This window comes from Bidens hawaiensis, unplaced genomic scaffold (assembly GCF_021521415.1).
Source record: "Bidens hawaiensis isolate Kalapana, Puna unplaced genomic scaffold, B.hawaiensis_p1.1 tig00033272_1, whole genome shotgun sequence".
NCBI lineage: Eukaryota > Viridiplantae > Streptophyta > Magnoliopsida > Asterales > Asteraceae > Bidens > Bidens hawaiensis.
The window spans coordinates 84374-103772 of record NW_027495707.1 but is presented as its reverse complement, the minus strand read 5'-3'; the positions used below and the strand labels follow the sequence as shown (position 1 = coordinate 103772).

Here is a 19399-nt window from a genome sequence, read left to right as displayed (position 1 = left end):
TTTATTTTTTTATAAATGTATTAAAAAAACGTATTATTAAAAAAACAAGTAATTATTTAAACAAACACACATTAATTAAAAAAACACATTAATATATAAAAAAAATTAAAGTACTAAAAAATTAAAAAAACACATTAATTAAAAAAAATTAAAAAAACACATTAACATTATTCTTATTCTTCGGCTTCGTCTTCTTCGATCAACCTCTTCCGGATACGTTCCTTTTGTTTTTCCATCAGCATTTGGTCGACCGGATTTAGGTGGCTGAAGTCTCTTGCAAGGAAGTCCAAATCTCTCATTCTTTTTTTTTCCTTTTTGTCAACAGAGACCACCTCCAGGGTTTTGTTGAATTTATTGAGGGATTCAACAAGATCGTTGATGTTTACGGCTTCCCCCTCAGCCGGTTTTTTCCCCCTGGCGTCCCTTCCCAATGGCCGCCTCCTCGGCGGTGAAGACGTTTCCTCCCCCGCAACGTTTAGGTCGAATCCAACCCGGCAATCCGACCCGTCCGTTGTGCTGTACGCTCCAGACGAACTAGTTTTAGTCCGTTTCGGCCCTACTTCCGCATCAAGGTCCGGCGCCACCAGCTCAACCCACTTGGCACACCTTCTCAACCTCTCCCACAACTTTACACCGTCCCACGTCTTCACCGCCCCATACCTCCGCAGGCACTCCTGCTTCCACTCTTCGACAGTGAAATTATAGACCGCCAAATCGTCACTGCCACTTGGTCTCATACGACCGGCGTTCCTGTTGAACAGATTAGTAAACAAGCCGACAAATTTTCTAATTTCGGTCCACCGACCCGAAATCATATCGGGATTCCGCTCTGTACTCCCAACGAGCGAATAGAACGTCTCCCTAACCTTTGTCCAAAAGACCTTGCTCTTTTGGTAGTCGGCTGCAAAATTATGTAAATAAATTTGTAAGCCATTTAACTTTTTTATTTAACTTTTTATTTACAATCATTTTTAAAAACGTTAAAACAATTACCGCAACGCCGATCCTCAGAAATGGCTATCCAAGCCCGACACAGGGCTTCCTTCTCATCCGATGACCACGGAGTGATTTTCCGTTTCGCCCTTCCGGTCGAAGCCGAACCCGACCCGTCCGTTGCAAGTTGTTTTTTCCGGTGGACGCGTCTTCTTTGTCCCGCAGCTTCACCTTCTGGTTCCGGTTCTTGTGTCTCCGGAACTACAAAGTTAGGAGACGGTTGCATGTTGGATGGTTGAAAGCCGGATGATTGTTGCGACCCCGAATAAAACATCGGTTGTTCCGGTGCCGACCATAAATCGTCGTAAGGGTAATCTGAATCTAGGTTTGGGTACCAATTTCCAGACATGTTTTTAAAAAAAGGTTTCGAAGATAGGGTGATTTTGGGTTTTGGGTGTGGTGTGTGATATTCGTTTTGGTTGTAGTATGTGAGAATGGTTGTGTTTGATATGTATTGTGATATATGTATTGTGATATATATAGATGATTTTGTTAAAAAAAAAAAAATATTTTTATTCATTATTAAAGCCTTCCAACGGCTCTTTCCCATTTCCCACAGCCACTCACGCGCGCGAGCCTCCTGGCGCCTGCCTCGTTTTCCGCTCTCGCGCCCCTCTCGCGCCCCTCTCGCGCCCCGGTGGTGTGGCTCTCGCGCCCCGGGGCGCTATCGAAGTCCCTCACGCGCCCTGACTAGCGCTCCGCACCCCTCAGCCTCATAGAGAGATGATGCTTTAAATATAAAGTCTTGATTTTTATGAATCTTGGTTTCTTTCTTTTCTTCTTCTTCATCACCCACTTCAGGTGCTTATCATTCATACCCATTTTATATACAATCTTGCATACCCACCGATCTTTATAGCCCAATTCAATCAAAACCCAATTCAAGATTTGCAAAAAGATCCAAACTTTATGTCTTTCTTGATTCGAAACATGGACCCAATGCGATTGATTTGATTTTGAGCACACCAACGTGCACGGAATTGATTGAATTGAAGAGGGTTTGTTTTGATTTTGGTTTGATTGATTACTAGGGTTTCAATTTGAGATCTGGATGATTGGTTGAGGGTTGATTTGGGTAAAGATGGATGTGGATTATAATGGGGATTCGGGTTTTCTTGACCGGATTTGTTGCAGCTGAATGAAGTGTCTCCGATGGCGATTAAGTCGAATCCTGTTGTTGCAGAGAAGCTGTTTGAGCAATGGCTTTCGCTGCCCGAAACCACTCTTTTGGTAATTATTGTGTTATTAATGTTATTATGATTTGTTAGTTTTTGTTGTTATGCTGGTTTGTGTGATATTTGTAGCTATAATAAGATGGTAAAGTTTGAATTTTTTTTTTTTTTTTTTTTTTTTTTTTAAAATAATTATATAATTTACTATAAAACGATTACAATAAAGTGGCAGGCAAACGGGCAACAAGCTGCGCCGCAACCCCGGAGTACAATCCACCTTTATGTCACATGAATTAGCCTTTTGGTTAATTGAAGACACAATTACATTGTGAAATAAGATGTTAAACAGAAAACAATAAGGTTATTAACAAGCAGACAAACAAGCAATATGTGTAATAGTTGCTACGTATTAATATAGATATTAATATCGCGATCGGATTATTTATGGTATTTTTCGTGTGGAAATAGGTGAAATCTTTGTTTAACAATGTTAAAGCGGGCATTCCATTAAACGTATCTGGATCGGTTTCCAGCCCAAAAGCTTCTTGCGGGAGTCCAATACCTTCTATATTTCCAGCTGGCAGTGCGCCTCCACTTTCGCCAAGAAGTTCATCATCCGGTTCTCCTCGTATCACAAAACAGAGGGCGGGCCCGTCTGTACTAGGTTCTCCATTAAAAGTAATAAGTGAACCAGTCAAAGAGTTAATACCTCAGGTCAGTTCTCAAATTAGTAACTTTGTTTTACTATGTCAAGAATTGAATTATTTTTTTTACTATGAGTATTAGGTGTGTAAACGAGCGAAGCCGAGCCTGAGCTCGACTAGGCTCGAGCTCAGCTCGCTTAACTTATGAGAGCTTGAGCTTGAGCTCGGCTCATTTCGAGCTCTATTTCAAAATCTTGAGCTATATTTCTATTTCTAAAGCTTGAGCTTGGCTTGTTTATTATTTATCAATTAAGTTATATACATTGTTTATAGAAATTTCAGTTATAAAGTTTATATATAACATAATACACATTTCCTATTTTGTTATTTTTATCGAAGCATGTTAATTTATTGCAGTTTTACTTTCAAAATGGTATTCCACCCCCTAATGAATTAAAAGACCGATGCTTGTTTAGAACTAACCAGTTCTTCTATGGTCATGCGGATGGACTACAATTGCACGGTGAGATATGCATTTCATCATTTTTGTGGAATACAAATGGTCAACGTGTAGTATGACTTTGACTGGGCTAATTTTGACCTAATTTGTAGAATTCAAACCGCTTACAAAGGAAATTTGCAAACTGCCATCTTTCTTCTCCACTGCCCTTTTTAAAAAGATTGACGCTGCCGACACCGGCGTTGTGACCAGGTATTTTTATATATTTGTATGTTTTTATTGATAAAAAGCTTTTCTTTTTTACAAGTGAGGTTTTTTATTTGCAGGGATGCGTTTGTTGATTATTGGGTCAATGGTAACATGTTGATAAAAGATGTTGCAACTCAGATATTTACAATATTGAAGCAGCCTGATTTGAAATATTTAACTCAGGTATTTGACTATTCTGATTTGTAAGTTTCTTTTTTGACCACAAAAGTCAAACGTAAGATTTACCATCAAATGTTATCTGCAATAGGAGGATTTTAAACCGTACTCCGGGAGCTATTGATAACTCATCCAGGTTTGGAGTTTTTACAGGGGACACCAGAATTTCAGGAGAGATATGGTATGTTTGGTTTATTTTTATTATTATTATATTATTATTATTATTGTAGTAATTATTGATGGCTTTAGTTTTATTTAATTTACATTTGCTGTGATGGCAGCTGAAACGGTGATATACAGAATATTTTACTACATGAATAGAGCGGGTGATGCTTGTCTTACCCTACGGGAACTAAAACGTGGAAATTTAATTGCTGCAATGCTGCATGCTGATGAAGAGGACATAAACAAAGTTCTAAAGTAATAATTTTAACAATTCATTTACATTTGTAAGGGACTAAGGGTGTAAACGAGTCGATTGGTGCTTTGTTTCTAAAGCTCGAGTTTGGCTCGTGAGTAGTTTTTCAAACACGAGCAAACACGAGCCCGGCTTGTTTCTTACTTATTTATTAATTTATATACATTTAAAGTATATATTTTAGTTATAAGTTTTTATATATAACATATATATATTATTTGGTTATTTTTATCATAATTTATGCATACTTTGTAACAATTGTTATATAAATATTTATTTAATTTGTTAAATTAAATTTAGATAAAAATACGGTGCGTTTAGGCTCGTGAGCCAACTCTAGCGCAATAAGTGAAGCTTGTCTCCGGCTCGTTTATTTAACAAGCTTATTTTTAGGTTGCCTTGACTTGAGCTTTTAGTGCTGAGCTCAAGTAGCTAATGAGCGGCTTGGCTTGTTTACACCCTATACACTTGTTTTTTAAAGTTTTTTTTAATAATTTTATACTTTTTATTTCTTTACAGATATTTCTCGTATGAGCACTTTTACGTAATTTATTGCAAGTTTTGGGAGCTGGACACGGATCATGATTTCTTGATTGATAAAGAGAACCTTATACGATATGGTAACCATGCATTGACATACAGAATTGTTGACCGGATTTTTTCACAGGTTTGTAATGTAATATCACTGGATTTTGATTTAAAAAGTGTGTTTTTCACTTTTTTGTTTGTTTAATATTTAAATTCTTGAATTTTGTTTTATGTGGATCAGGTAACGAGAAAATTCACCAGTAAGGTTGATGGGAAAATGGGATATGAAGATTTTGTTTATTTTATTTTGTCAGAAGAAGATAAATCATCAGAGCCTAGTTTGGAGTACTGGTATGTTTGATTTGCTACATAGTTTAATATAAGTCTGGCAACACGGCCAGTCGGGTAGGGTCACGGGTCAAAATGGGCATTGGTTGAAAACTGAAATGGGTCGATTTAAGTTAGCAGGTTTAATAGGAGTGACCTGTTTTGACCCGTTGTATAATTTGAGTAGCCCAAATGAACCTATGAGCAAAATTTTTAAAAAAAAATTACAATGTATTTTCAGGTTCAAATGTGTAGATTTGGATGGAAACGGTGTAATTACAAGAAATGAAATGCAATTCTTTTACGAAGAACAATTACATAGGATGGAATGTATGGCCCAAGAGCCCGTCCTTTTCGAGGACATATTATGTCAGATTGTTGACATGATTGGCCCAAAGGTAATAATTTCATTTTCATTTTTTATTTTCCGTTTTTTAGATCATAGATTATATATTAATATACTTTTCACATTTTTGAATGTAGGATGAGGGATATTTTACCCTGCATGACTTGAAAGGAAGTAAACTTGCTGGCAGTGTTTTCAATATTCTTTTTAACCTTAACAAATTCATGGCCTTTGAAACTCGCGATCCGTTTCTCATACGTCAGGTACATGAGCGATCACTTATTGTCGGTTTATTTATATTTGAACTAATTCATGTTGAGAAGTTATATTAATAATTTTTTAAAACAGGAGCGTGAGAATCCAACATTAACAGAGTGGGACCGGTTTGCACATCGGGAGTATATTAGGCTATCAATGGAGGAAGATGCTGAAGATGCATCTAATGGTAGTGCAGATGTGTGGGATGAATCACTCGAGGCCCCGTTTTGAGGTACTTTAAAAAAACATATATTTTAAGTTATATGAAGAGATAAACATAAACCCTAGCCGACTAATTCATGTCTGGTTTTTTATGGCAGGTGAAACTGAAGAATTCTTGAATTTAAGTCACGAAGAATGTGAAGCTTTTTGTGGCTTTAGCAACCAAGTATGCTGAACCCGAGGGTAAAAGTAGATAGTAAGTTTGATTTTGGAAACGGACTACGAAGTTGCAGTTGCATATCAGGTACTTTAAGTTGAAGCAATAGTGTTTTTGGCAACTTTAACTTATTATTAGCATTTTTCATTTGAATAGTTGTTATGCTTCATTCAATATATGTTGTCTTTAAGAAAAAAAATTTTAATTTGCAATCTGTGCATCAAACTTTAATGGGAATAGTGTGGCATTGGTGAGGTTTTAGTTCAACTTTCAGTTTTTAATTTCTACTCTCTTTGAAATAGCTGTTTTCTGGTGCTTTGGTCTAATATTTGTATTTATTTAATTTTTGGTATATCAATTGACATGATTGGGAAACATCAAAAGATTGAGTCGCATGTGGAAATTTAGGGAAAAAAGAAGTTGAATTTATTAACCCGAGCATGACCAATATAGTGATTTGTGTCAAATCTAATCCAGACACACAAGGGCGTTAGATATAATAACCCAAAACCTGATTAGCTGAATCACCTTTATGAAAACTTTAAAACTTTTAAATAATCATAACCTACCTATTTAATAAACTCGTTTTTTAGATTAACCCGTTTTAAGTTAAAAAAAATCATAAAATGTACTCTAGCCAAACATATAAACAAGTTTGTTAATTGTCAATAAAAGATGAACAAAACAGTTAACAGAACACTAGTTACAAAATATCACTTGAGCCTGAGTCACTAGTTTTAACTGTTACCAAGCCACATATTACTCGTATTTGCAAACGAACATTAAAAATAGCGACCTAAAACACGACAAGTCATCCAAATACTTGTTATGTCGATGATCAAACGCAACTTTTCAAACTCAAATGTCATAACTCATAACAGAAACCAAAGGTACAATCTTGAATCAAAACTACAAAAGGACCACCTCACTAACTCAAACATACATAAAACATTTTGACCCATTTCAAAAACCCTTCATTAAAAAATTTAAAAAAAATAATTAAAAAATCATAACTCGAAATAAAAAAGTAAAAAAACTAGAAAGTTTCCTACATTTTTCTCATTCCATAAAAAAAAATAAAAAATAAAATAAAAAACTCAAGAATTGTCAACCTGTTTTGACCCATTTCAATCCTTTTATTTTTTTAGTTTGACCCATTATATATATTTTAATACAACTCATTCAACCCATGGGTCACATTTGCCACTCCTAGGCCAAACAATACATTTTTAACAAAAGTATCTACTTATCAAAAACTAAAATAAAAAAAACTTTTATTTTTTTTTACTTGTTTGCTTTTATACAAAACTCGTTTTCAAACTCAATCCCAAACATGCGTGCCTTCGGTAGTTAATAGCTCTTTCCACTAGAACGCGTTAAATACATTAGGCTCCTTTTATCCCTACAAATTACAAGCCTATTATTACGCTTGTCATGCTCCATTTACAATTATGTTATGTAAAATCACAAAAAACGCACATTACGTTTCGAATTTATTTAATTTCATCAACCAAAGTTGTGCTCTAGGAAACCAAATGCCTAATCACGTACCGTTAGCATCCTAATGTTCCTGGTTTATTCCAACTCTACTTGTTAATGGAAAGATTATTTGACATGACCACGACTATTATGCACCCATGAAAATCTCTTCTTTCTTGAAAAAATCTCTTCTTTCTGTATATGTATGTATATACACAAAACTCACATCGCTGCTATCTATCGCTGATAAATTATTAACATTATCAAAGCATTTAAACAATCAATCCACTAACCTAATAATAATTCCAAGCAATCATGAATGTATAGACCACATTCAATTCATATGTACATTTTAATGCCCTATTAAAATATGTGATTGTTAATCTCGGTGGAAGATTTGGTTATTGAAAACGTAACACCAATCGGTATGGTTAACTTTCAGTTTGGTTATCAGTTAGTTATACAGAACAGTGTTACTATGGTTCAGCTAGCCAAGCACCAGGTCTTCAGTTTTGTCTTTGCTTAACTCAGACAAGCTTTATACAAATTTAGGATTGACAAATGTGAGAGTTAAATATAATAAACTCAAGATTTTCTCCTTAATGGTACATACAGTCTTTCAAAAAGTATGTATGTATGTATGTATGTTACCTTTACAGATTAATCCTAGCCTAGGGGCTAACTAACATTTGGCTTGACTGCTTGGTGGAGCTTCCAGCCACCATCTCCAGCCAAAAGAAATGCCTACAATATAATGATACCAGTAGTTGAGTAACACATACAGCCATTGCACAATCATATATAATAAAGGTGAAACTGCTAACCTCTTCCCATGATTTGCCAGCAGCTTCAAGCAAGGCAGCATTGCAAGTCTTCAGTTCTACAGAGACACCAAAAAAGGTCGAGGCTGCCTCTTCCCAGCCTCGATTATGTCCCATACACCTGGGAAAGAAAGAAACAAGCCGCAATATAACTGACATCTGGAGACGGTAAATTCTCTCAAGGAATAGTCCATCATTCAATAAGTTGATTGCATGCATGCAAATGTGTGTGTTTCTTTGTGTTTAATTAAAATATTTTACGAGTTAGTTGACATGGAAATGAAGCCTAGATTCCAGCTAAACAAGCCTGATTTGTTCTATCCTCCCAACTTATCAGCCACTACAAACAAGCTTCTTAGAAAAGGTTTTTTCTTAAGAAGTTCCTAGTAAATACATTAAGGGAATTAATTCCTAGTTTGTAAGGTAGTTTTGATGACTGAGAGGCCATATCTTCTTAAAATCTTCATTTTCTTTGATGTAGGTGGTGTGAAATGTTCCTTTCCCTTCCCTTTGATCTTGGTGGCCTAATTTCCTTAAGAGATGAGAGTAGTGGCTTCTTAACCTTTCTATCTACTTTGACACATTAGCAGCTGCTACATTACAATATTTGTTCTTAAGTTTGGTTTGAAGGTTTTTGTCCAATTCATTTACATCCACCCTTTAATTTCACATCCATAATACACAAGCTCCATTGCATAACACATCCGACCCTAGCAGGGTACATGGATTTCTTGGCTAGGTAACCCTAATTCCTGGTGGTTGGTATTATATATAGATGTCTAGGCACTTGTAATTCATCATCACCTAATAAATAAATACCCTCTAGCTGCAGCTCGTATATGTAGGTCAGGTTAGACTGAACAACGTTAAATTATCATGTCTCTTTATTTTGCTATTGTGTGTGTTTGTGTTGCCACCAACTGCATTCCTAGAAGCCACCAAATTTAATTCCAAAGATGAAAAAAGGTGCGTCTGTTAAATGAATTGAACTCCATTTAATCTCGTTTGATGCTAACATTAAATTTGATGATGAGATTCAAGCATTGCGAATGTCATCATCCTCTTTGTCTGAGAGTTGGTCAGGATCAGTCATAGTTGTATCTGGAACTGGTAAGCTTACCTTTGAAGGTATTTTTGAGTTAATCATCCAAGGAGAAGATATAAAAAGAAGAAGTTAAAGTGAATCTTCTAGTTCCTTGCTATGTACTTAAGGCAGTATGAGAGAGGGAATAACAAACAGGCAAGTCAAGAAAAAGAGGTAACTTGAATATGTTCGTTCAGCCGCTGCTGGCCATACAATCATTTGTAGCAAAGATTGTCTGTCACTGGGTACAATATCTATAGGCAGGCAGGGTTGATTCATTTTAGAGACCAAGTTAAGTTAGATCCATAGAAAGAATAGCAGCAAATAAGTGACTCACATAACTGTAAGCATGTCGTCTGTAGCATATTTACAGATAGCTCGTTGGAGGTGATGAGCAGTCTGGCCATCCATTGCCGCAACAGAGTAAAAGCTTGAGAGAAAGTGTACCTCAGCTTCCAAGAAGGCGCGCAGCTGCTGCTGCTGCATGATTTGAAGAGTCTGCCTTGTTCGTGTGGCGTCACTCGATAATATAAGTTGCGGAATCCAACCGAGGTGTTGGAGGTTGTAAGTAAGTTGTATCACATCAGCTTGTCCATCTTTACTCAAAGGACGATCATGGTCTATATATGCCAAGTAAGTAAAAGTAGAGTAGATCTAAGGCTAGGGCTATATAATTAATTAATTAATTAATTAATACCTTTGAGGGATCGATAATCCTCCCAACAAGTCTTAGCGTGACGAAGTAAAATCAAGCGTCGAGGTGGAAGTGAAGCACTACTACTACTACTACTACTACTACTACTACTACTACTACTACTACTACTACTACTACTACTCTTCACCGGTTGTGGTCTGCGCTTCTTAAACCAAGACAGCCGGCAGCTGCTGCTGCTACACACCACCGTTGGCGTTGCAGTTACCATTGTAAAGGAAGGGGATTAGGTTTTATTTCTTCCTTCCTGGTCTTGGGGTGTTTGTGTGTGCTTTCTTTTTATTTCAATTCAATTTACCACAACACAGTCTGCTTGTGAACCCAATGTGGCGGATCCACAATTTTTTTTCCCATGGATACACCTTTTTTGGTATTCAAATTTCACACAACCAAGCGTTAAATTTTTTAAGCCGGTCGGGTCTTGTCGGAAAATATTATATAATACGATACCATAATTATACAATATGTTAATTTAAACAAAAAGGAAATGAAAAATAAGAGCCATCTTTCACATGCATTTTGCTTCAAGTACAGCAAGTTAAAAAAAAAAAAAAAGCTCTCATTACTACCCCTGTGTTGATCACAGAAAGACTGGCGCCATCACCAACGTTATCGTTGCAAGCATCTTGATAAGAACATGCAGGGAAGGCCCAGCTGTGTCTTTGAAGGGGTCACCTACACTGTTGTAATAATAACAAGGGTTAGAAATGGAAAAAAGATAAAGATATTTTATGGATGGAGACTTACGTATCACCAGTAACTGCTGCTTTGTGGCTGTCACTTCCTTTGCCTCCAAGAGCCCCCGTCTCGATATATTTCTTAGCATTATCCCAGGCACCACCAGCAGTGTTGAGGAAAAGAGCCATCAGAATACCAGAAACCGTAGCAAACATCAACATGGCGGCCACCACTTTAGCCCCAAGTAAAGGATGCCCTGTGTAGTAACCCAGAATCCGAAACAGAATGCCTGTTTGGAAAACAAACAACAAAAAATGTTCAACATGAACAACACTATATACATATATATATATATATATATATATATATATATATATCGTCATTTAAATAGTGTGATTTGCTATACCAACAAATATAGGTGATACAATGGCCAAGGCTCCAGGCTTTATCATCTCCCTCAGAGAAGCAGAGGCGACAATTGCGACACATCTCCCATAATCTGGTTTGTCTTTGAAGTCCTATAAACATAAACATAGGAGAATCTCATAAAAGAATAAAGTAATATCTGGCTGCGTTAAAAAAAAAAAAAAAATCTGTTTGACGTACCATGATGCCTGGCCTCTCAATAAACTGTCTTCTTACTTCGTTAACAACCTCTTGGGCGGTGCGGCCAACTGCAGCACAGGCCCACGCACTGAAAAGAAATATAAGCATGGACCCCAACAATCCACCAACAAATACTTCTGGAATGGCAATGTCAACCTGCAAATGATGATTAAGCACTTGATCCACACCACAAGAAGCCAATCAGAAATTACCTACCTGTGTAAATGAGGTGTGAGCAAATGATGCTACTTCATCCATATACGCACTGAATAAAAGAAAAGATGCAAGTGCAGCAGATCCAATGGCAAACCCTTTTGTGGTTGCTTTCGTTGTGTTACCAGCTGCATCCAAAACATCAGTGATCTCCCGAACGCTTTCAGGCTGCTGACTCATCTCAACAATTCCACCAGCATTATCAGCTATTGGGCCAAACATATCCATAGTGAGAACATAGGCCGCAGTACTAAGCATGCCCATTGTTGCAACTGCCGTCCCAAACAGCCCACCTGTCGGATTCCCGGCATCATCAACTAACCCCGAGGTTTGCCCCAACCAGAAAGCCAAAACAATAGACACGCTTATCACAAGGACAGGAAGAGCGGTAGACTCTAGACCCAAGCTAATGCCCGCAATTATGTTAGTCCCATGGCCTGTTGAGCTTGAAAGAGCTAACTTGCGTACAGGCTCGTGTTTATAGTCAGTATAATACTGAGTAATCCATACGAAAATGTAAGCTGTCATGATTCCTACCAAACCACACAGGGCAAAATTCAACCAAGCAGAAGGAGCTTGTTCTGTGTACAGCATCCACCGTGTAGACTACATGTATACGCAACAAACAATTTTATAAGCTGTAGCAAACAACAGAAAACAGCAGCATGCTTCAAGTCACTTACCAAACCAAAAGTAACAACCGCTAAAATTATTGTAACAGAATATCCTTTCTGAAGTATCGTCATAGGATCCTCCATAACACCAATCACTCCAGGATCACGTGTGCCACGTATTGAAAATATTCCCACTGACGATATTATGAGATCAAATGAATGGATGACTAGAGGAAACAAGATGAAACCGGATGGATCTGCATGTTCATAGACAGATGATTGACTGATCACATAACATAATGTAAGAAAAACATGCATATGTTGCAATATAGAACCACAATACTAAAGTTATTCATTATCTAACTACAAATTAAGCAACTAACTTTAGCTCCCTGTCATGAGCTATAACATTGAAAAGTTATCAGCAGTAGCAGATCAGAAAAGTTAGCGTGTCTCAACTCTCAATTTGCCTCATATGAAAATGTTTTCCAATATCATAGAGATAGAGGTAGAACACTAATCTAGTTAACTAACAAACAACTGCACAGAGTTGAAGAAACATATGCTGCTGACAAAGAGCAAGTCTAGAAGATACCATGAACAACACTCTTTAACTGATTATAAACGCATAATTTCAGAGACTTAGGAATCAACTACAATTGTAGAGAACCAGATGATTTACCTTCAATTTTGCAGCGCTGAGCCATGGTTCCACCAAGTATCATAGCACTGATTATCTCTGCAGCTATGCTCTCAAATAGATCAGCTCCTCTAGCTGCACAATCACCAACATTATCTCCAACCTTGTATGACAAAAGAAACATAAATCAATTAGATCAAAATAATCATCATGATAAGAAAAATAATATGCATTTTCACAAGCTAGACTAATAAGTCAGACACAAATAATGATAATCAAATATATGAGAAACCGAAAGTGGGTACGCATTGCTGCAGTTAAGATCCAAGCAATGGAATTCAGAAAATACTTGCATAAAAGACACCGTTCGCAGATTTGTTGATTCAAGACAAACCGTGAGGTCAACTTAGATTCATACCAGGATGCGCTTGGAGCTCCCTAAAGAAACTGCCAAACCTCCCCTTACTATCAAAAGAAGTGGTAATAAATAAAACAAAGAACACCACAATAAAGGAAAATCTAAGCTGGCAAACTAGCAGATACACTGTAAACTAGAAGTCTCCTTCCTCAATAACTTTCTAGGGCAACTTAAGCAATACTTTACTAGTCACAAATCATTGAAAAAACCTTACAGTCACTGTGGAAATATAAACATGCAGAGAAAGGGAGTGGGAGGCAGTCAAGTGGTTTGTGTTGGTGGCCTCTTTCTTTTTGTTTATTTTAACACTCCATCTTATTTTTGTGATTCCATATTATAATTTGCACCAGAACCGATATGGCAAACTGAAGCTCAAGCTGTTTGGTATTTCATTCACATGTATTTCTATTCAATAAGCAAAAAACTAAGTAAGAAATGTATACCAGATCAGCAATGACAGCAGGGTTTCGAGGATCATCTTCGGGTATTCCCTGCTCTACTTTTCCAACAAGATCAGCACCAACATCAGCAGCTTTCGTGTATATTCCACCACCCAACTGAGCAAAAAGGGCTACGAATGAAGCTCCAAAACCATATCCCACAAGAAGAAGAGGCACTGAGGACACATTGTTACAAATGTTAATGTATTTTTGTTTTAGATCAGATGACAAGAATAACAGATTTCCTAGTAAGAACTGATAATTATACAAAAAAACCAGTGACTGCAGCAAAGTTTAACATGGCTACTTTTTGACAGCAAGATTCTGCCAAATCCACCTCACCAAAATATACATATGCACACACACACGCACACACATATTATATATATATATATATATATATCACCTTGCAAAACTTGACACCAGACACAGCAAAGCCAAAATCGTTAGTATTTATAGTTATTTTTATAGAATCACAAATGGTGCCTGTGGTTTGGCCCTTGTCACACCTTTGGGGTATAGGTTTAAAAAAGTTGCATATTTGAGTTATGTGATTACACAAGTAGTCTCTCAAAAGAATATTACTGTCATTTTTCCCAAACTTAACACAAACTTTAATGGAAGTTAGGGCTGGAACCCAAACTTGCACAAAATAAAAACCAAATAACTCAAACATGCAACTCTTTGAAGAACTTAGGCCCGTGACTAGGCCCAAACCACATTGACTTTTTGTGTAAATAACTCTTTTTTTTTTTATTTGAGAGCCTTGGGGTGCAAAAGCTGACCCTAAGCCAAGGAAAATGTCCTTTCTAAAACTTAACACTTCACACACCTATTTTAGAAACAGACCTATTTGTGCAACATTAGCAATGGGATGCCATGTCATCTACATGAGGAGTTAAAATTTCCAAACAGTCAATGAATACTTTGAGACACGGACTCCATAATAAATGCACAGGTGCATCAACTAATGTTATAATCCATTAGAAGAAGTTGACACTCACAGTCAGTAACCTTCATTGAGCCTGGCGAGTCCACTCCCAACCAAACATAGAATGTCGCATAAAGGATGGCAACACCAATTACAGCCATGCCAACAACCACCAAGGCTGAGAAACCACCAGCACGAACAGCTATCTGAGCAAAAAAAGTGTCAGTGGAATACCTACCTGAAAAAGATTATGCAGAAATGGAACAAGAGAACCTGCAGAGCCTCTCTTGCAGACCGTCTTGCTGCACTTGAAACACGGACATTAGCACGCACAGAGACCCACATGCCAACATAGCCAGCCATACCAGAACATACAGCTCCTAAAAGAAAAGAGAAGACAGTGATAGATGCAGAAGTTAACCTGCATCAGCATTGCCCTGGTCAACAACTTCAACACGAAAGATACAAAACACGCATGATAAAGGAGAATCAGCATTGACATTCTCATCACCTCCCTAAGCCTGATGATTCTTGTTGAGGAGTTGTACTACGAAACATATATATGCCAAAGATCACCAATGCTAGCAAAAATGCCATCTTAGAGATAGATCCATACTGGGTCTTAAAGAAACCCTCAGCTCCATCGCGTATTGCATCTGATATCTAACATACAAAAGTGAATATCAGCAAAAGGCTTTGAGTTTTAAGTTAGTAGACTAAACAAACATCCATCCATGTTAAATATATTAATTGAGCATATAGAGTGTTGAGTACCTGAAGCATCTCAGGAGGTCCTTCATCCTTGGCAAGTACCCAATTAGCGAGATATATAGATAGGAGGAAGCTGATGATGCAAATTGAGAAGACACAGACAACGATGGGTGAGGTGCTAGCACCAACATAAAAAATAGCTCCAAAGCCCAAAAAGAGAAGCACAAAAAGAAGGCGCACATTCATTTTCATGAGAAATCGGAACATCTGCAGCAGCAGCAGGTTTATGAATTATGATTATTATTATTATTTATAGTATAATATAATACAGATGATGATGATTATGCATGTATGAATAATACCAGAGGCATGGTAGGTTTGGTGCGCATGTCAGGGAAGGTGGTCCTGGGTCGGTCTTGGTAAAGAGGCAAACTGCCAGTTTCCATGGCATCATCCATTGCAACAACTTCCCTCCTTCTCTAAACTAACACCCTGTTCCCGAGTTTCATTTAAAGATAAGTGTTATTATTTCGTGTTCCCTAGTTTAATGAAAAGGAAAGGAAAGTAAACATTTTATGCGTTCCCTAGTTGGATGGAAAAGAAAAGAAAGTTATAATTTTACCATTATACCCTTAGGTAAAATTAAAATAAAAATACATTAATTTCCATTCTCCATTACCAGTTTCTCTAATTGTGGTTACACTCTCCAACCTTTGTAGTCTCAAACTAGTCTCCATGTTCTAACATGCTAAAACCTTAAATTTAATTGAACATAACAATTAAATGTCTTGCAAATTAATCAAAGCAAGCTGATGTCCATATTTATCTTTGGAACCCATATGCAACTTTTTAAACGTGAGCAGTCAATTAACAGAGCATGTATATCTTTTTGAATGGGCAATTTATTAATTCAAAACCAAACAAAACAGATACCAATTTATTAATACCAAACCAAACAAAACACTGAAACAGAGCCCAAAAACCAACTGCATTGACCCGTTTGTAGTTTTGTCAACTCATGTATGTTTTAACAAATATACAATAATATAGTGTACTCTAAGATGAAGCATCACCTAAATTGACCTGCTCGTAGAGATGCAGATGAAAAATGGTTATCAATCGAACCAAAATAGAACTGATTTGGTACCGAACCGAAATAGCCTCGGCGCAGCCAGTGGCAAAGCTTGGGCTTCGCCATGGCGGTGACCGAAGTCACGGACCCAAAAATTTTAGGGTCCGCGATTCGGTTCGTGTCGGTGGTTCGGGCCGTGTCGGTGGTTCGGTTTGGGTCGGATCAAACAATATGGCATTTATATATCTAATTTTTTTTCATTCATTCAAAACGATTGTTCTTGCCATTAAAAAAAACTAGACCTAAAATATCCATAATGATTTACCTAATTAAGAATATTCAATAGGGCAAGTGAGAGTAAAATTTCACCATACAATACCAATTACAAGCTTAATCGACTAATTTCCTCAAATCCCCAATTCACAATTACAAACCCTAATTTTATAATCTTTCATCCTTGAACTATGTTTAACAACACAAAGGTAGAGCAAATAAACAATTACCTTGCGGTGGACCGTGGACGAGCCACGAGCGGCGCGCGGACGGCGGTGGCGAACTCAGAAGGCAGAAGGCAGGCAGAAGGGAAGCAGCAGACCTGACCTGACCTAGCCTAACCTTGCGTTGCGGCGTATACATGAAAGAGTCAGTCAGTCAGTCAGTCAAGTCGCTAGATCGGGGAAAACGTATACAATAATGACAATGCTTCAGTTGATCAACAAATCAATATACACAGACAGAGAGATCGATAGGATTAGATTACCTGATGATGATCGGCAATCGGAAGCAGTCGTCGTCAAGTATAATTTGATCAACAAATAGGGCTCAGAACAACAACAACAACCAGGATCAGGAGCTACTATTATTTTTATTATTATTATTATTCGCTTTGCTTTTTAAATCATATCAGAAATTAATAAATTATATTCATCCACCTTTATTTTTTAATTTTGGGGCGGAGTTTTAGACTTACATATTTTATAGTTTATTAATCCGTAGATTACAAGGTCTAAGTTAATGTATTACAATGAATATTTTAATATAAATAAAATAAATGATAATTAATACAAAAAATATATTACAAATATAGTCGCTTTATATCATCAAATGTATTTGAATTTTAAATTGAGAATGGGTTGTTCTAACATCAGTATACAATATTGAAGCAATACCACTGGAAGCAATATTTAAAACAATGAGGTTTTTAGATCTGAATGATGTAGTTAAAGCCTTTCTCAAAAATGATTTTTACCCCATATCCTAAACCCTAAATCATAAACCAAAAAATACACCAGATTTTCCTTTTTTAACAGCTTTTATGATGTCCTTATAAACACACTGTTGTTCAACTGTCACAGTATTCTTATTCTAAATATAAAAAATGACAAATTTGTCTATGATTTTTAAGACTAATTAAACATTGGATATTTGTAAAAAGTAAACAAAATTATTATAGTTTTCTTCAATATGAAGATGTCACAAAAATTAAATGTTTGTGTACTCTTTAAACACAAATTTTTTTTATATACATTTTAATTTAAAGAAAATATCTTTATGACATGCAATTATTATATATATTAATATTTTTTTATATTAAGTATGTTAACAATATAATTTATAGCATTAATATTTTAATTAATGGAGATTGACCAATTAATACGGTATGTTGAATTTATAATCAATACTATATTTAGAACCAAGATATTTTTTCTTTTCCATCAATAGAAGAGAAGTAATTTAGGCGGGAATTTGATAGTGAGGATTAACCTCAAAATGCCATGTGTCTAAATTATTTTCTTTTATTAGTATAGGTAGATAGATACTTAATACTTAATAGTCATTTGTTATTGTGTGAAGGGGTAAGTGTAATTTCTATATCAGTAAGGATCAATAGTCATTGAGAAAAGGGGAAGAGATAATAGAAATTTTGTTAGGCTCGTTGCATTAGCATGAGAGGGGCATAGCCCGGGACCACTTCGGTGGTTAGTTATCCATTGTAGATCCTATCTTCTTCAATACAATATAGCTTACACGTTGTTTTCATCATTCTTATACTTCCTAATTCAATTTCATATTCAGTTTCTATTAGAATTGTTGTATGGACTTGAGAATGATTACGGGTCTAAAGTTCATGAGCCTAAAGTATTTAAACCCATAAACCTTCTTAAAACCCTAAACATTCTCATTTCACCATCTTCAACATTAGACATACATACACACCTCCTGTACACGCACAAACCTCTCTTCTTCTTCTTTCATATTTCATTCAAGATCCAAGATTAGTTCAGGATATTACAAGAATAAAAAAGAAGAGTTAAGTGTCATTTTGGTACCTGTGGTTTGTTCAACTACGCAACTTGTAAGGCCCCCCGACCCGGTGTTGGAATTACGTATGCCCGAGACACATACTTATACTAATGTGGCTAACTGTGTTTGATCCAAGTCGGGTCATACCCAATAACAAGCTAGACAACACCAAATGTATTCTTTTAATGATTTGATCATTTAAACGAATACCGAACACTACATGTTTAGAAAAATTGGTTTTCTAAACAAACACACTTGAGGATTTAAATAAATTATCTGGATAATTTGTTTATATATAAATTAATTATTTAATTGGTTAAATAATTATATAAATGTATGTACATTTTATAAAAATGAGTTTTATAAAATAAATGGAGATGTTTTAAATGGTTAAATCAAAACACAAAAAAAAAAAAAAAAAAAAAAAATAATAAATAAATAATAAAACCGGCCACCCCATGTGGGTGGAGGTTTTGGTCCAATCAAAAGCTTTGTTGACCACTTTATCATCCTCCATTCACAAGACATGCATTTGTGTATCTTCCATTTTGAATTTCAAGTGTTGAAACAAGCAAAAAAACTCTCTCTTCCTCTCCAAAACTCACGGCCACTTTGGCCAAAGAAAAGGGGTGTTTTGTGAGCTTGATTCAAGTGTTCTAATCCTAGCAACAAGTTGGTGTTGTTGTTTAAAAGCTTGGGGTATCAAAAGCTTGAGGGTTTCTCCT

General features: G+C 36.3%; 2 protein-coding genes and 1 pseudogene across 3 annotated transcripts; 1 reads left to right on the top strand and 2 right to left on the bottom strand.

The window, feature by feature from the left end:
* The first annotated feature begins 1871 nt into the window (after positions 1–1871).
* LOC143584748 (serine/threonine protein phosphatase 2A regulatory subunit B''beta-like) lies at positions 1872–6146 on the top strand (annotated as a pseudogene). Its single transcript, XR_013144419.1, has 13 exons — positions 1872–2223; positions 2634–2879; positions 3227–3332; positions 3422–3521; positions 3596–3701; positions 3787–3876; positions 3977–4115; positions 4633–4780; positions 4883–4992; positions 5210–5366; positions 5452–5577; positions 5663–5804; positions 5893–6146. The product of XR_013144419.1 is annotated as a serine/threonine protein phosphatase 2A regulatory subunit B''beta-like (transcript).
* Positions 6147–8031: 1885 nt separating this feature from the next.
* Positions 8032–10258, bottom strand: LOC143584739 (uncharacterized protein At3g52155, chloroplastic-like). Its single transcript, XM_077066718.1, has 4 exons — positions 10033–10258; positions 9673–9955; positions 8255–8372; positions 8032–8174 (listed from the first exon to the last, which is right to left on the bottom strand). Exons 1-4 carry the CDS (start codon positions 10256–10258, stop codon positions 8109–8111), a joined length of 693 nt encoding a protein of 230 aa, XP_076922833.1. The 3' UTR covers positions 8032–8108.
* A 338-nt stretch (positions 10259–10596) lies between these two features.
* On the bottom strand, positions 10597–15567 carry LOC143584735 (pyrophosphate-energized membrane proton pump 3). The gene is made up of 12 exons (XM_077066714.1): positions 15362–15567; positions 15099–15250; positions 14861–15008; positions 14661–14793; positions 13660–13832; positions 12841–12961; positions 12228–12415; positions 11548–12150; positions 11332–11487; positions 11132–11243; positions 10795–11014; positions 10597–10727 (listed from the first exon to the last, which is right to left on the bottom strand). The coding sequence occupies exons 1-12, from the start codon at positions 15563–15565 to the stop codon at positions 10628–10630; spliced, it is 2310 nt and encodes a 769-aa protein (XP_076922829.1). The 5' UTR covers positions 15566–15567; the 3' UTR covers positions 10597–10627.
* Between the last annotated feature and the right edge of the window lie 3832 nt (positions 15568–19399).

Coding starts and splice junctions, on each gene's coding strand:
- LOC143584739 (XM_077066718.1), bottom strand. CDS start 10,258: ATGGTAACTGCAACGCCAACGGTGGTGTGTAGCAGCAGCAGCTGCCGG. Junction 9,956..10,032: donor GGATTATCGATCCCTCAAAG/GTATTAATTAAT, acceptor TGGCATATATAG/ACCATGATCGTCCTTTGAGT. Junction 8,175..8,254: donor CTGGCAAATCATGGGAAGAG/GTTAGCAGTTTC, acceptor ATTATATTGTAG/GCATTTCTTTTGGCTGGAGA.
- LOC143584735 (XM_077066714.1), bottom strand. CDS start 15,565: ATGTTCCGATTTCTCATGAAAATGAATGTGCGCCTTCTTTTTGTGCTT. Junction 15,009..15,098: donor GAATCATCAGGCTTAGGGAG/GTGATGAGAATG, acceptor ATGCTGATGCAG/GTTAACTTCTGCATCTATCA. Junction 11,488..11,547: donor CTCACACCTCATTTACACAG/GTAGGTAATTTC, acceptor CATCATTTGCAG/GTTGACATTGCCATTCCAGA.